The sequence below is a fragment of the Mesoplodon densirostris genome, chromosome 12 (genome assembly GCF_025265405.1).
Source record: "Mesoplodon densirostris isolate mMesDen1 chromosome 12, mMesDen1 primary haplotype, whole genome shotgun sequence".
Classification (NCBI taxonomy): Eukaryota; Metazoa; Chordata; class Mammalia; order Artiodactyla; family Ziphiidae; genus Mesoplodon; species Mesoplodon densirostris.
The window spans coordinates 2,340,364-2,356,080 of record NC_082672.1 but is presented as its reverse complement, the minus strand read 5'-3'; the positions used below and the strand labels follow the sequence as shown (position 1 = coordinate 2,356,080).

At 41.6% G+C, this 15,717-nt stretch overlaps 1 protein-coding gene across 11 annotated transcripts in view; it reads left to right on the top strand.

The window, feature by feature from the left end:
• The window catches only part of AFDN (afadin, adherens junction formation factor), a 134,612-nt gene that overhangs the window by 47,217 nt on the left and 71,678 nt on the right, over positions 1-15,717 (top strand). For all 11 annotated transcript variants that reach the window (XM_060114400.1, XM_060114403.1, XM_060114401.1 and 8 more), the window contains exons 5-7: positions 960-1,120; positions 8,130-8,287; positions 15,066-15,177. In XM_060114400.1, the coding sequence (XP_059970383.1) occupies positions 960-1,120; positions 8,130-8,287; positions 15,066-15,177 (431 nt within the window). The remainder of the gene's footprint in view (positions 1-959; positions 1,121-8,129; positions 8,288-15,065; positions 15,178-15,717) is intronic.

Sequence of the window (15,717 nt, the reverse complement as noted above, 5' to 3'; positions counted from 1 at the left end):
GTTCTATTTATTTAGTTTATAGGGGAATAAATTGTGTTAAGGAAATGAGCTACTTAAAATGAGTTAAGGGCTTCCATGGTGGCGCAGTGGTTGAGAGTCCGCCTGCCGATGCAGGGGACACGGGTTCGTGCCCCGATCCCGGAGGATACCACATGCCGCGGAGCGGCTGGGCCCGCGAGCCGTGGCCGCGGAGCCTGTGTGTCCGGAGCCTGTGCTCCGCAACGGGAGAGGCCACAGCAGTGAGAGGCCCGCGTACAGCAAAAAAAAAAAAAAAAAAAGAGTTAAGTTTAACTTGATTGATTCAAACCTTGACTGACTTAATGAAATTATTTTATGATTTTAAAAATGGCATCCTTGAAGTATATTTATCAAAATTTAGTCAAGCATATCAATCTTACCTAAATATTTAGTTTTCAACTCATCATTCTATACAGTTGACTCGTTATAGGAACTTATGGAGCAATTTCCTTTTAAAACTTTAGCTTCAAGAGAGTGAATGGTGGTAAATCTCTTAGTTGTTAAAAAATCAGGCTGTTTGAGTTCTTCAAGATTTACTGTAATTTGAAGACAGCTTTTTACTACAGTATGTTCAGTCCTTTATTTCTAGTGGTTGGAATGTTGTATCCCTCATTTAGTCTATTTTAAGATAACCGTGGTAGAAATAACTGAAATGTATAATTTATACATTTTTCTTCTAGCTTTATTAATGAATACTCAGTAATTAAGTTCTATAAACTCACTATAAAATTTTAATTATAAATTTCTGCTCAGTTCAGTATTTTAGCTTGTATTGAGAGCAAGTTTATTCTTTATCCCTAGTAATTAGCACATGGTGAATGATACATGGCAGAACTGTGTAGCCAAATAACATCTGCCATTTTGAGTTTTGTATGATTTCAGTATAATTGTTTCTAATATAAAATTTTAAAAATCTTGTTACTGCCTTTTTTTCCTTACAGTGAAAATTCTCGACTGGCTGCTGAGGTTTACAAAGACATGCCTGAAACTAGCTTTACCCGAACAATTTCTAATCCCGAGGTGGTTATGAAACGACGGAGACAACAAAAACTGGAAAAGAGAATGCAGGAATTTCGGAGCTCAGATGGGCGACCTGATTCAGGTGCAGACTTAGAATTGTTTTTCTGTTATATTTGTTGTAAAGTCTGTTAATTTAATAATCCTCTTTATATATGCACGAGGCCTTGAATAAGTAAAGCTAATGGGTGGTGTAGCCTGTTCATAGCAAGTGTGTGCCATGTGTGTCTGGTACAAAGTCAGTTTTGCCTTCAATACGTTTAGTTACATATTTATCCCCGGTATGGCTCTTCTTTTTAAAAAATTCTGGAAAATGTCAAGTGTATACAAAAGAATAGAGATATAATGAACTTGCCATGTGTTCATTACCAAGCAAGCTTCCGTAATTAACACGTGTTTCATCTCTGCTTCTACATATACTGCTTTCATTCCCAGACTGTGTTATTTTTGAATCAAATCCCAACTTTCTCATTATTTCATCCATAAATATTTTGATATATTTTCCTGAAAGGTAACAATTCTAAAAAAGCAAAAACAAAAATAAAGCAAACCATAGTGCCATTATCACATAGAAAAGAATTGACAGTAATTCCTTAAAAATCATCAGATACCTAGTCATTGTTCAGATTTTCCTGATTGCCTCAGATAATTCCTTTAGTTGAGTCAGGATACAAATAAAACCTAAATATTGCATTTGCAATTGGTTAATTTGTCTTTTATGTCTTTCATTCTAAAATCCCCTCTCCTCTCTCGTATTTTACCTCTCAGTTGGCTTATTTGTTGGTTGGTTTTAAAACCCTAGGTTGAATGTCTTGTAGGTTTTGCTGACAGCATCCTGTTGTGCGGTTTACCGCTATTTTCCTCTTGTTGTCCTTGATTAGATAGAGGTACAGGGTTAGGGTTTTTGGTGGGAGGCGGTGGGACAGAAATACTCACCTTAGTGTCATCCCCAGGTGAGCAGTGGTTTGTAAAATTTTAATAAGCTCATGGATGTAAAGCTTCTCAGTGTTTGTCCATCTATTGCGGTTATTGTGCTTACTGATTCTTGAATGGTCGCTTCGAGCCAGCGGGGCTGTCTTCCAGCTGGCCCCCGAGTCTATGCATGGCCCAGTGATCTTGAGAGCTTCCCTGTGGGATAGGATGTCTGCTCGCCTCGTGCTTTCCTGCCCCAGCCTAGGAGTCAGCTCTTCCTCGGAGGAATCCTGTTCCTTTTGCTGGAATAAGTATCTGGTTGCTAGGAGTGCTCCCTGTTACTGGTTAGTCTTTGCTTCTAAGCCTGTTTAGTGGACAGAGCTTAGGAAATACTTGTTTTTTTACTACTTTGATTTTAGAAAATCTGGGTGTCTTTTCTCTAAAGGTAAAATTCTTCCCTCCTGAGAACAATAGAATAATTTTTAACAAGATAATTATATTAATCAGTTATAATACCAAAATCAAAATAGGGCTATTGTTAATACCAATATGATACTGAAAACATTTTATTTAAGCCTTTTGTGAAATCTGTGCTGTGTTTGAAATCGCATATTCGATTCCTGTGTATGTGATTATATACCCACATTGATTTATACTTAGGTTTATTTGTTTTATTTTACTTTTGACTTTGAAGGTTTGCTTCTTTAAAATTTAGTGTTGTTTAACAGCTTCTGAGTCAGATCTGCAAAACAAGGTACATTTAGAGAAGTCCAGCTTTTTTGTCCCTGTGGACCCCTTGAATCAAAGGCAACATCCTGTACACATGTCCCACTGTGATGTTTCCTGGAGATCACCCTGTATTTCTGAGGGAAATAAAGGTTAAAACGAGAAGTTAAAACACATGACTACTCTGTGAGCTATAAATTGGTTTTGTGTATTTTTAGCTATTTGATATAAAACTTTTATTTGTAATTAACCTGTAATTATACTCAGCAAGTAAAATAGTTTTACTTGTTAAAAAAATAATAGCATAATCATTTGTTGCAAAAAAAATCATTGTATTAGAAGGCTGTATCGTTGATCCAGCCTTTCCTACAAATGTCTGACCTGGTGAGTCATCGCCTCTGGCTCTTTTGTAGCACTGCACTCAGGCGCGTAAGGGCGGAGCGTCACTCTGTTACATGCTGCGCTCCTGCTAGCTTACTCACTAGTTTTAGGGTTTGAGTGTTGGGACTGGCAGCTTTTCTCTGAAGCCGGGTTTATAGCAGTTTTGGTTGGGAGGGTTGCTTAATTGTGGGCCCATTCTCTCGGCTTCAAGGCTGAGTCAAAGGGTGTTAGTCCCTATCCAGACCCTCTTATTATCCGATATGTTTATGTGGCAGCAGGTTGGATCTGTCAGGGGAAGCTGTGCTCACACTCGCGTCATGTTCGTGGGAGCAGCGTTATTCTCTGTTTTATTAGTGGTCTCTCTTACCTTATCTCCATTCACGAGGTAGTCTGTGGACCATGGTTCTGAAATGCATGGTTGCCTGATTCTGCCCACTTGACAGAAATTGCTGGTGACCCCATTTCTTGTGAGCTTGCTCAGAGCTTTGTGTTAGGGTGGCGTGTCACACAGCACCAGCCACGGTGGGGGCCGGCCCTGAAACCTGGTTGTCTCTCCAGCATCCCGTGTTTGTTTTGACCCTTAGTGCCTGTATGAACTGAGTCTTAATTATATGTTTCATGGGAATTATAGTATCGGTGATTCAAAAAAACTAGGACACTGAGAGACTTATTAGTTCTATAAATAATTTGATAGATGGCTTTTGAGACCTAAATGATTATCTGTTTGTACATATTCTGTCTTGTTCAATCAGGAATTGAAAAAGACAAGAAAAAGAAAGTAAGAAAGGAGGGAGAAACTACAAAGGTGAGGAAGGAGAAATGTAGTAAAAGTTTTAGGAAGGACGAGAGGAATGCTCAGAGGTACCTGCCACGTGCTGACCACGCTTCCGACCACGGGAAGGAGTCTGGCATCGTTATGGAAGTAACTTCCTCAGTGACCCCTTGAGGAATATTCAAGTATAGGCTCAGGGGTATGTGAGTCAGACTCAGGAGAGCTGGCTTAGGGCGTCAGTTTTTATAAGTAACTTAACAAAATCTTTTTATAAAAAGTATGTCTTTGATGTGGGTCCGGATGCAACGTTACATATGTTGTTAAGATAAAGCAGGAAACTTTTTGCAGGTAACTTCAGCCTGTGTCCCCAGAGATCCATATTTATTTTCCTGTGCCATTGGGGGTACTTTGATGGGAATATTTGATATGATCTGTTAATAAAGTGCTGAAAGAGTTTTAAGCTAGGGATTGAGAACACTTTCAGTTTAGCCCAGGCCTCTAATCTGGAGCGGTTACTCTGAGAGCAGAATCTAGGGTTAATTTGAGGGAATTGTGGTCAGAAGCAGGTGTCCCCCTTCAAAGGCTTGTGTGGCCCCGGAAGGACCGAGTCTCTGAGCTCAGTCGGAGACAGTGGTCCTGAAGAGAGAAAAGCGGGAGCAATGTTAAGAGAGAGAATGATCGGGAAGCAGCACCGGCCTGAGCTTTCTGAGGAGAGGAGGCCTTCAGGATGACGCCCTGCTCTGAGCAGGATGGATGTGGGTCTGTGGATGAAGGAGCATCCGGAGGAGAAGCTGGGCTTCGTCTGTGTGCCTTGGGAGGGGCCGGCGTGGCGCGGGGGGATGCCTTTAGGCTGCCAGCTCGGTGGCTGGGTACTAGTCAGCGGCGCCCGGTGGAGAGAAGGATTCGGGAGCAGGCTGTTCTTGGGCTGCAGCATCGCGGGCAATGGAGGAGGTTTGGTGGAGGAGGAGGTATACAGGTGATACACGGCCACTGTTGAGGAGTGGGCCAAGAAAGCAGGAGCAAAACCTCCAGAGAATTAGGAGGAGAAACAGCAAAACACCCACTAGAGTAGAGCTCGTCTGTTACCGGGACGGTTGGGTGGAAGGAACGTGTTTCTGCACGAGCTCCTGGGAAACCCTCAACAGCTGGGTACTGTTGGCATCTGCACGAGCTCCTGGGAAACCCTCAACAGCTGGGTACTGTTGGCATCTGCACGAGCTCCTGGGAAACCCTCAACAGCTGGGTACTGTTGGCGGAGGAGCTGTCTGTGGTTAATATTAAGGCAGTCAAGTATAGTAAGTTCAAGTGTTCTGTTGGCTTTTAATAAACAGCTTAGAAAACTATATCAGTATAACCTACTGAGGCTGTTAGCTTAGCTCTTAGGTCGGCGAAGAATGTTGTCACGGGTGGGTAGGGTCCCCTGAGAGTAACAGCCGAGTCTGTAATTCTCCTGTCTTGTTAGCCTGAGCATTGGTTCCCCAAGTTCTGATGACGTACTTAAAGAGATCTGTCTGACTCACTTCACAGCGGATCCGAAGTCATAGCTTGTAACAAGCCTTGGCCCCAGAGCTCATAAAGTATTTTTAACGCTCAGATGTATTTACTTTCTTGATGTCTTCCAAGTGTAATTGACCTCCGAATGCCCTTGGGAGTCAGCCCTTGTGCCTTGGTTTTCTTGTGAACAGTCTTGGAGCTGTGGAGTGCTAGGACACGGACTCTGGAGCTGGGTTCCGGTAGGGACCCCTGCGTTCCGTGGGCCACGCTTTCTTCATCTTCTGAATAGGGCAATAATCCTCCCTTAATTTTAGAACTGAATGTATATTTATACAAACAGATTTTAGTCGATGGTAGAATTTTAAAATGTTAGCTTTTCTTCTATCTCCCCTTAGGAAATTGGGAGGTATGTATTTCTGTTGTGATGATACTATGGTATTATGCTTTTAAACTAAAAACCTCTTAAATTAGACTGTATCCATTTATTTACTTATTAATCTGTCCATGGATGTAAGTGGAGTTGAGGTCCTCTACTACTGTTGTGTTATTGTCAGTTCCTCCCTTTATGTCTGCTAGTATTTGCTTTATATAGTTAGGTGCTCATGTATAGGGTGCATATATATGGATTGCATATTCTTCTTGTATTTATCCCTTTATCATTATATAATGCCCGTCTTTGTCTTTTGTTATAGACTTTGCTCCAAAGTCTGTTTTGTCTGATAGGAGTATTGCCACCATTTTCTTGTCATTTCTGCTTGCATGAAATATCTTTTTCTTTCCCCTCGCTTTCAGTCTATATGGGTCATTAGCTCTGAAGTAAGTTTCTCGTAAGCAGCACATAGGTGGTTCTGGTTTTTTAGCCAATCAGCCATCCTATGTTTTTTGATTGCAGTATTTAGTCCATTGACATTTGAAGTAATTATTGATAGGTATGTACTTACTGCCATTTTATGACTTGTTTTCTGCTAGTTTTCGTACTTCTCTGTTCATGTCTTCTTTCTGTTTCTTCCCTTGTATTTTGATGAATTTCTCTAGTGGTACTCTGTGTTTTTTTGTTTCTAGTTTTTGTGTGTTTATTGTAGGTTTTTGATTTGTGGGTGCCATGGGTTTCATATATGTTGATCTATATCTACTTGTGGTAAACTAGTAGTCCTTTAAGTTCAAACACAAAGATCTGCATTTTTTACTTCTCTCCCCTACATTTTGTGTTTCTGATGTCATATTTTATGTCTTCATGTTGTTTTCTTGTTCGTTTTCTCCCCCTGGTTTCGACCCTGCAATCAGGTTACAAGCTGTTTGGAGCCTAGGACAGTGACCAGCTCACGCTGTGTCCTCAGCATTGGGACGGGCGGTGTAGGGGAACCTTAATCCCTGTGAGTTTGTAGATAGCCTGGCCCCTGGCCTGTGTCAGCAGGTCCGCATTCTAATACCAGCCTGGGCTTGCTGGTTCTTCTTCTTCTTCTTCTTTTTTTTTTTTTTTTAACATCTTTATTGGAGTATAATTGCTTTACAATGGTGTGTTAATTTCTGCTTTATAGCAAAGTGAATCAGCTGTATATATATGTATATCCCCATATCTCCTCCCTCTTGCATCTCCCTCCCACCCTCCCTATCCCACCCCTCTAGGGGGTCACAAAGCACCGAGCTGATCTCCCTGTGCTATGCGGCTGCTTCCCACTAGCTATCTGTTTTACATTTGGTAGTGTATATATGTCCGTGCCACTCTCTCACTTCATCCCAGCTTACCCTTCCCCCTCCCCGTGTCATTGCTGATTATTCTTAAAAGACCAGCATTATTTTATTGTAGTCAAGTTGTCATAATGCAGTGTGTGCCAGACTTGTTGAAAAAGAGGGTGTGAGAAACATTCAGTAGCCAGAATAACTGCATTAGAATTCAGAAGAGGCAAAAAGGAGTCATAGAAATTTAGAATTTGCTTCAAGAAATCCACAGATGTTTAATCTAGCTCTTTAATTTAGAGGTGAGCAAAGGAAGTCGGGAAGCCTCCCCGAGGTCCCACATAGCATGGGGATGTGGCATCTTGCCTGAGTTGCCTACCTGCCCCCAGTAGTCTTTCAGCTAGACTTAAGATTTTAGGGCTTAAACATCTTAGGTCATAAGTAAAAAGCAAATTATGACACCAAAAATGTCAGTAATATAGCATATGTAGGATTGCATTAAAAAGAAATATACAAACAAAAAGAAAAGCTAAGGATATCCAAATTGCTCTGTTCTAGTTGACTTTTTTTCCTCCCAGATGAGTTCACAGCTAGAAATGACATTCTGGTTTGCAGTACCTGGAAATGTAAATAGAGCCCAGTGCTTTGGTGGCAGGTTCCTTATGAAATGTCTTTGGACTCCAGCACCTGAAGTATCCTGATTTCTGGTTCACTTTTTAAAAAACTGAGTTATTTAGTGGGGTTAACATTGTTTGGGATTTTTAAGTTTCAGATTGTTGGTCAGGAAGTAGCGGAAATGGGGAAAGTAGATGTCTGACACTGTATAGGTAAGGAAATGAGAAAGCAGTCAAAGAAAGAGCAGCACTTTCAAGAAACTCCGGGGTTTCTTCCCTCTCTGTCCTGTACCCACCGTGAAAATCAACTTGTCATTATAAAAACTGCATGGGCTTGAAGGGAGGACAGAAACAGCCTAGTCACACAGAATTACCCACTCTGTCTAGCACAGGATCACTGGGTCCGCATGTCCCTGCCAGTGTGTGTCACCTACCAGGAAGTGGGGATAGAATTAGTATACAGATCTCTGTTACTGGAATAAAAGTTGTGATCAAAGATGTCACAATGTTTTTTTCAGGTGGAACATTGAGAATTTATGCAGATAGTTTAAAACCAAATATTCCCTACAAGACGATCCTGCTGTCTACCACAGATCCTGCAGACTTCGCTGTGGCTGAAGCTTTAGAGAAGTATGGTCTGGAGAAAGAAAATCCTAAGGATTATTGCATTGCCCGCGTGAGTACCTGCCATGTCGGTACTTACCCATATTACACGTGCTAGAACTTTGCATTTAAATGGAAAGATGTTCTTTAAATGAAGTTAAACTTAGGCTGAATTTCTCCACACTGTGTCACTTAGAATCTGGTAAACTGAAACCATGTGTAAATACATGTAAGAAACAACATTCTCCTTTCCATTACAAAAGTAATATGTGTTCCTGCTGTAAACTAAGAAAAGTATAAAGAGGCAAATTGAAGAAAATCCTCTATAGTTCCAATACCAAAAGGGTAAGCACTATTAACATTTTGATGTATATCCTTCCAGTTTTTATTTTGCATATATATAGGTAACAATTTGATTTTAGTAAAATCTGCTGATTTTTTTCTTAGGGTTTTTACTAAGATGTATCATAACGACCCAACTTGAATTAAATCTTGATTTGCTATTCATCGTTAACCAACATTTGGCTGATAGGTTTAGTAGTCATCCATAATTTCTTGGAGATAAAGGGTGTGTCTTTGACCCTAGTACTCAAGAAATACAGTGAAATTTTATGCCTCAGAGTTGAATTGGTGACACTAAGTAAAATCAAGCAGATTTTCTCTTCTAAGACAAACTTTTTGGAAAATTATTAACCTTTAAGTCAGTCACAAGTATGTAATAACTTCTTTATAACCGTTATTTCTCCGTCAAAGTCTCATTGGAAGTAGTTTTTTTAAGAAGATATCCTTCTCTCTCTCATCTTAGCAATTGATTATTAAACAATGAAAGTGTGGTTACTTGTTTTAGTTCTTGCCCTCACTAAGATTATTGAGAAATAATTAAAGTACAATGTATTACATGTATTTAAAGTTTATAATACCATCAGTTTGGGTATCAGCACAATGAACGTTTCCTTCACCTTCAGAAGTTTCCTTATGCCTCTTTGTACTTTTGTGTTTCATTGTATGGATATGTCACACTTTGTTCATCCATTTACCTGTTAGAATGTGTGTTGTTTCCAGTTGTCAGTTTTTGGCTCTTACAGTAAAACTGCTGTGAGCATACATGTGCAGGTCTTCTCATAGAAGTACTTGTTTTCTTGAGTAAATACTCAAGTGAATGGCTCCACAGGAGGCATATGTGTAGCTGTTAAAGAACTCCCTTTCCAACCTGCTTATACCATTTGCATCCGCACAGTCACGTGTGAGAGGTCCTGTTGCTCTGCCCTCACCTGTGCTTGGTTTGGTCAGTCATTTTCACTGTTAGGCATTCTCATGGGTGTCGTTGTATCTCATTGTGGAAGAAATTTGAGTTTCCCTGATTCTCTATATACATGTCAAGTCCTACATATGATACGTGTACTGTGAATATTTGTTTCCCAGTCTGTGGCTTGTCTTGTCTTCTCATTTTTAAAATGCTATCTTTCAGTGAGTAACAATATATATTAAAATGCTGTCCTTCAATGAGTAACAATGTGTTAACTTTACTGACGTCCAACTTGTTAACTTTTTACTGCTCTGTACTGTCTGTATGAGAATTCGCTTCCTCCAAGGCTGCAGACACTTTTACCTATATTTTATTTTAGAAGTTTAATAGTTTTAGGTCTTACATTTGGGTCTGTGTGTTCCATTTCAAGGTAACATTTGTGTATGGTGTGAGATTAGGGTCGATGCTCATTTTTTTTCTGTACAGATACAGAAAAAAAGTCTTTATTTTCTCCCACTGAGTGCATTGGCACCTTTGTTGAAAATCAGTTGGCCATATATGTTTGGTTCTATTTCTGGAATCTCTTCTGTTTCATTTATATATCTCATATCTTTTCGCCAACACCAAACTGTTTTGATCACTGTGGATTTATGGTGAGTCTTAAAATCATATAAAGTCCCAATTTTGCTTTCTCCTTTTGCTTTTAAAAATGGCTTTGGTTATTCTAGGTTATTTGCATTTACAAATAAATTTTAGAATCAACTTATCAATTTCTACATAAAACCTGCTGGAGTTGTGACTGGATTGGCACTGACTCTGTAGATGAATCAGAATCCTAACAGTGTTGAGTTTTCCAGGCTGTAGGCAGAGTGAGTGGTCTTCTGTAAGCTCTCAGCAGTGCTTTCTAGTGTTGCTACAGAGAGATTTAAATAAAAGGCCTTGCTCGACTTTTATGGCTTCTTTCTTTTTGCTGAAAAGCTGAGACTTTATATTTAGTTGGAAAAACCATTTGGTAGATGTGTAATTTTATGAATAAAGCCCAATTTTCATCTGAAAATAGATGAGAAAACATGTTTTTATTCCACTGAGATGACAATAGAGGAATAAAGCCCTGTGGGCGTGCACGAGAACAAAGGGAGTGAGTGAGGGGCCGGCAGAGCAGTTGTAGATGAGGCTCTGAAGAAGCGGGCCGGTTAGTATCTAAGCTGCTGGACCTGCAGAGGGGGCCGGCCGAGGGGAAGCGCGCAGCTGCCTGTATCCCAGCCCCTAGCAGACTCAGGCATGAGGGGCTCTAGCACGTTCTGAGGCGGCATTGAAAACTGGGCTGAAAACAAATTGGGTGGAGAGTTTTTATAAGCAGTAGTAGCCTCCAGCAGACTGCCTTCCCATCCAGCTACTGCGTCGTCTCTCCATCCGAAGGCCAGAGTAAAACCAATGGGGGAGGAGGCCTTGGCTTTGGGAGTAACTGGCATAGCAGGGTCTTTACCACAAGCAGGAGGATGGAGGGGAAGGCTGTACCCAGAAGATTGAAGGATTCCTCCCAGAAGGCACTTTCTGGTCAGAGAAGAAAGATCTGTATGGAAACTGACCTTTGGACGTCTGGTCCAGCAGCCGTCCTCACCATTACCGTCAGCTTTCCTGTGACTCGCTGTCAGTGTGAGTGGACGGCCCAGACTCAGTAGACATTTGCAAATGCCTTTAAAATGAAAGACAGACCAACACAGACAGATCAGAGAACCCGGAGATACGAGAGACAAAGCAGCTGGAAGTGTGGGAAAGCTAAGAGACCCGGCGGCGGACCGGATGGCTCATCCGGAGCACGTTGAGGAGAAGCGTGCGGGGGACTCCTGGGGATTGAAAAGCCCAGGTCAATAAGGTGGGGGGCGGGCAGAATGGAGGGATGAAAGGGCAAGTGGAGGAAATCTGCCAGAGGACAAAAAGAGAGGGGGTCGGGAATTTAGATGATCGGTGCAGAATACCTCAAAATTTAGCCCAAGGAGGACCAGGTAGAAAAAGCAACAGGAGATGGAGAGATAGAAGTTACCAAAGAAACAATTCTAGGCCATCTCCCAGGACTGAAGGATTTGAGTCTCTGGGTTGAAAAGGCCCACTAACTAATGGGACAGTTGCTTTGAAAAAGGCCCAAACCAGGGTGTAGTGAAAGTGCAGGAAACTAGAGAAAAAGACAGGCTAATGACAGCAGAGAAGAAGATTCAGGGCTTGTAGAAAGGGTTGGGGGACACAGCTGCACCAGTCACTTCAGCAGTAACCATGGACTCTGGAATTGAGTGAAGCAGTGCTTTCTGATGCAGAGGGAACTGAGTTCTAGTCCATACTCTCAGTCAAGCGTTGGGTGGGTGAAATAAAGACGTTTTCAGACACGCACGGCCAAAATTTACCACCCGCGCAGCCTTTCTCAGTAAGGTGCTGGAGGACGTTCTCCAGCAAAATCGTGGCGTAGGCCAAGAAAGAGAGAAACAGGGTATCGCAGAGCAGACCCTAGCACCGCAGAAGGTAGGCCCCGGCGACGGGGAGGGAGCGTCTGGGGGGTCGCTGTGTGGCCATCCTCCGCAGCACCTGTTTCAGAGTGGAGGTGATGTCTGAGATTGAAAATATTCTTTAGAAGTACGGTGGTAAGTATTAGTTATAACGTCAAAATAAACAAATAGCCAGTAAATTCCTGAGTGTATTTCTATAAAGACTTTTTTCCCCAGTGTTGTGTGTTATAGCAATAAACTAAATACTCATCACTTAAGGAATACGTTGAATACCTTGTCATTATGAAACACTTTGAATTAGACCAATATCAGTTGACTTAGACATACTTACATTTTATAAAATACCTTATTGTTGGAAAAACAGTCACCATACAATAAAACCAAGCAACAAAATTCTGTGTGTATATATACGTGAGCACCAAGAAAGGTACATGCATGGGAAGGATACACACCAGCTTAACTACCTACATGAGGGGACGGAGAGGAACAGAAGGCTTTAAAATGTTACGTGTGATCAAACCATGCACCTTCTTATGTAAAAAAAAATGCATAATTATAGAAAGCACGATCAGGAAAATATACTTATAGAAAGCATGATCAGGAAAATATACTTATTATCTCACAGATTTTTCCCCCTCCTCCTTATGCTTTTCTGTACTTGAGTATTTTACGTTGAGCCTGTGTTATTTAGAATCAGAAAGAAATAAAGCAGAGCTCATTTCATTGTAGGGTGGAGGAAGATAGACAGATGCTCATGAGTATTTGTTTTTTGCTGCGCCTTTTCTTTCTTTTGGTCTTATTAGGAAAGAGACTGAAAACCCGCCTTACTTTGGGGAGTGGCGGGGAGGGCGAGGTTGGGAGGCTAGGTCATCGGGATGACCACGCATTCTCTCTAAAGGGAAAGAACCTGAGATTCAGGCCACGCTGGGCGTTTTCCTCCTGCAGGTGAGTTTGAAACAGAGGGGGACCCTGTTGTCATGCTGGCTTCGTTGCTTTCCTGCTTGGGAGAAATAGCAATATGGAACAAGCATTAGTGTATGTATGGAAAATATATTTACACCTAAAGAATAATTGTGTCCATAGATTAATGGTAGATTTTGATACATGTTCCTCATAGTTTTGGTTAATCACTGCTGTAAAAAGCGTTCTTAGGATAAAACCAGTAAAACAGCGGTGTAAATAGGGTCTGCATTGCTAAACAGAGGGCTGACCCTTTTCCAGCTGGGTCCCTGTCAGGCTGTGAGCCCAAGGGCAGGAGCTTAGTTACCACTGCCAGACACTTGGGATTGTTCAAGTGTTCGCCAGGGGAATGTTCACTTTTAAGTGTATATAAATCTATTAAATAATTCTCAGTTCCGTAAAGGTGCATTTGATAGGATATGTGGTAGTGAACTTTATAACATTTTTTTCCTTTCTTTAATTTCTGCCGTATTTTTACTGATGTAAATCAGAAAGTGAATGGACACCTTAATCAGGGTCATGAAGTCATTGGGCTTTTACTGACGGCCCCTTTTGCGATCATTTGATGATTTCTTTTGAGGGTCGCCTAGTTTTGGTTTCTGTTCTTCTCTGTTCTTGCGCATTTTCTTTCACAAGCTTTAGGCAGGATAAATTAGGAGTCGATTATTGTTTTAGCCTTGAGATAGAAATCCTTTGTTTCCTTGCCATCTCATCCATCATGTACTATGTAGCTCTTTCTTATTCATTCATTCATCTATTCTGTCTATTCGGTGAATTATTCAGTAAATATGTAGGTTCCTCATATTTGTTAGATGCTGTGCTGGGATAAGAGCTGCCCTCAAAAGAGGTCACAGTAAAGGGAGACAGAGAGTCCGAGAAAGAAATACAGGCAAGGGGCTTGGAATTAGAACGGAGGTCAGAGGAGGCTCCCTGGAGGAGTCGTACTTGGGCTGAGAGGTGAGAGGGCACGCTAGCTAGACCCGAAAGCTGGGGACGGGCCTTTGAGGCACAAGGGATCGTGGAAGCATGAGATTTCGTGGCCCAGTCGAGAATTCGGAGAAGTTCTGTGTGACTGGATCTATGCGGATACGTGACAAAGACCGCGACGGAAGAGACGAGTGTGGGTCAGATGCTGAAGCAGTGTGTGTTCCAAGCCCACTGTACTGCATGTAATGCAAGACGCTGTGAGGAAAGGTTGGTTACTTTAGCATAAGGGTGTGTTGTAATAAACTTGTCTTTTTAGGGTAGTTTGCAGCAGTGCGGAGAGAAGTTTTACAGTTCTACGGAAGTCTAACCCATTTGGTATATGCACGTGAGGATCTAATTGGGAGTAAGGTCTATTAGGGTAACATTATTACAGTAACTCCAGGTTGAAGATAATTTTCAGGTGCCAGTGACTGGCTTCTCCTATTTTCTGTGACCGTGTTTTGGTTGGCGTGAGCGGTGGGGCAGAAATCAGCAGGGTGTCGGAGACAGCCCTGGGCGCTGGTTCTGTTCTCTGTGTTACAGAGGGTGTCCTTGAGGGATTGAGAAAAATCGTTTGCTGTAAAAACATAGAATAAAGAGTAATACAGTGTTGCAGATTTTTGAGTGTGGTGAATGCAGTATCTTAAAGCATTTGTTGAATGAATGGCCCAGTAATACATCTAAATGATCTGATAAAAATTTGATCATAAAAACGAATTTTCTACAAGAAAAAGAAAGCTAATCTCTTGTGTTGTTATGTGATGGTTATCCTAAAAGGTTACATGTTAGATGAAACTGCCATATTGAAAAGTTTGGTTATGAAAGGTGGGTTCTGCAGTCACCTTTCCTGAAGGAATTAAGCACAGGTTGACTGTTGCGTGCAGTCTTTCCAAAAGGGAGTTTGTCAAAAAGCGGACTCAGGCTAGTATGGGCCGGGGAGCAGGGCGGAGAGCAGAGAAGCAGGTGAATGAAGACGGTCCAGGCGGCTGGCTAAGCTTTTAATTGGAAACTATTTTCCTTCACTTCTGTCAGTGTTTCTGAGAATTATTTATTGTGTTGGACCAATTCATTTCTATCTACAGTGACTTTTTTATTTCCTCAAAAACAATAAATTCTTTCTTTTAAATACCTGCTAATTCACTTTTTGGGTGTAGTCACAGTTCATTGTTATTCCCTCCTAGGTTATGCTTCCTCCTGGGGCCCAGCATTCTGATGAGAAAGCTGCTGAAGAGATTATCCTTGATGATGATGAGTGTCCTTTACAGATCTTCAGGGAGTGGCCGAATGACAGAGGTAAAGAGTAAACTTATTTGTCAAAGAATTACCTCTGTGATACGTTACACTCCGACTTGAAATATTTGTCGTTTAACTTACCGGAAGGTGTAGGAGGGTGCGTGTGGCAGAGTCTTTTGAGGGTGGTTTGCTGTGCAGGTTTCTGCCCCCTTCTTGGACTTGCTGGGTGGTTCCTAGGGGGTCCCCGCATCCTGAGGGCCGCTCTCTGCTGGTGAGTCTAGTGGGAGACCTGGCCCAGACCGTTTTGTGGCAGCAGGAGTGCTGTGTCCTGAAGAAGCTGCACCTGAGCACTGTGTCAGGACGTGGGAGGTGGTCATCTGTCAGCAGCAGGATCCTTTCCCTGCTGACCAGACGGACTGGTGATGTTTGGACAGATTTGTTGTGATAGGGAAAATAGCCTTCAACCCTAAATACCGTCTAGTAATTTAGTCATTTCATATAATGAATCCAGACTTTTCACTATCCAAACGATTTCTCCTAATTATGTCAAAGCAGTGAGGGTTTAAAGGTAACTTTTTTATGAAATAGAGTTTTCTTGCT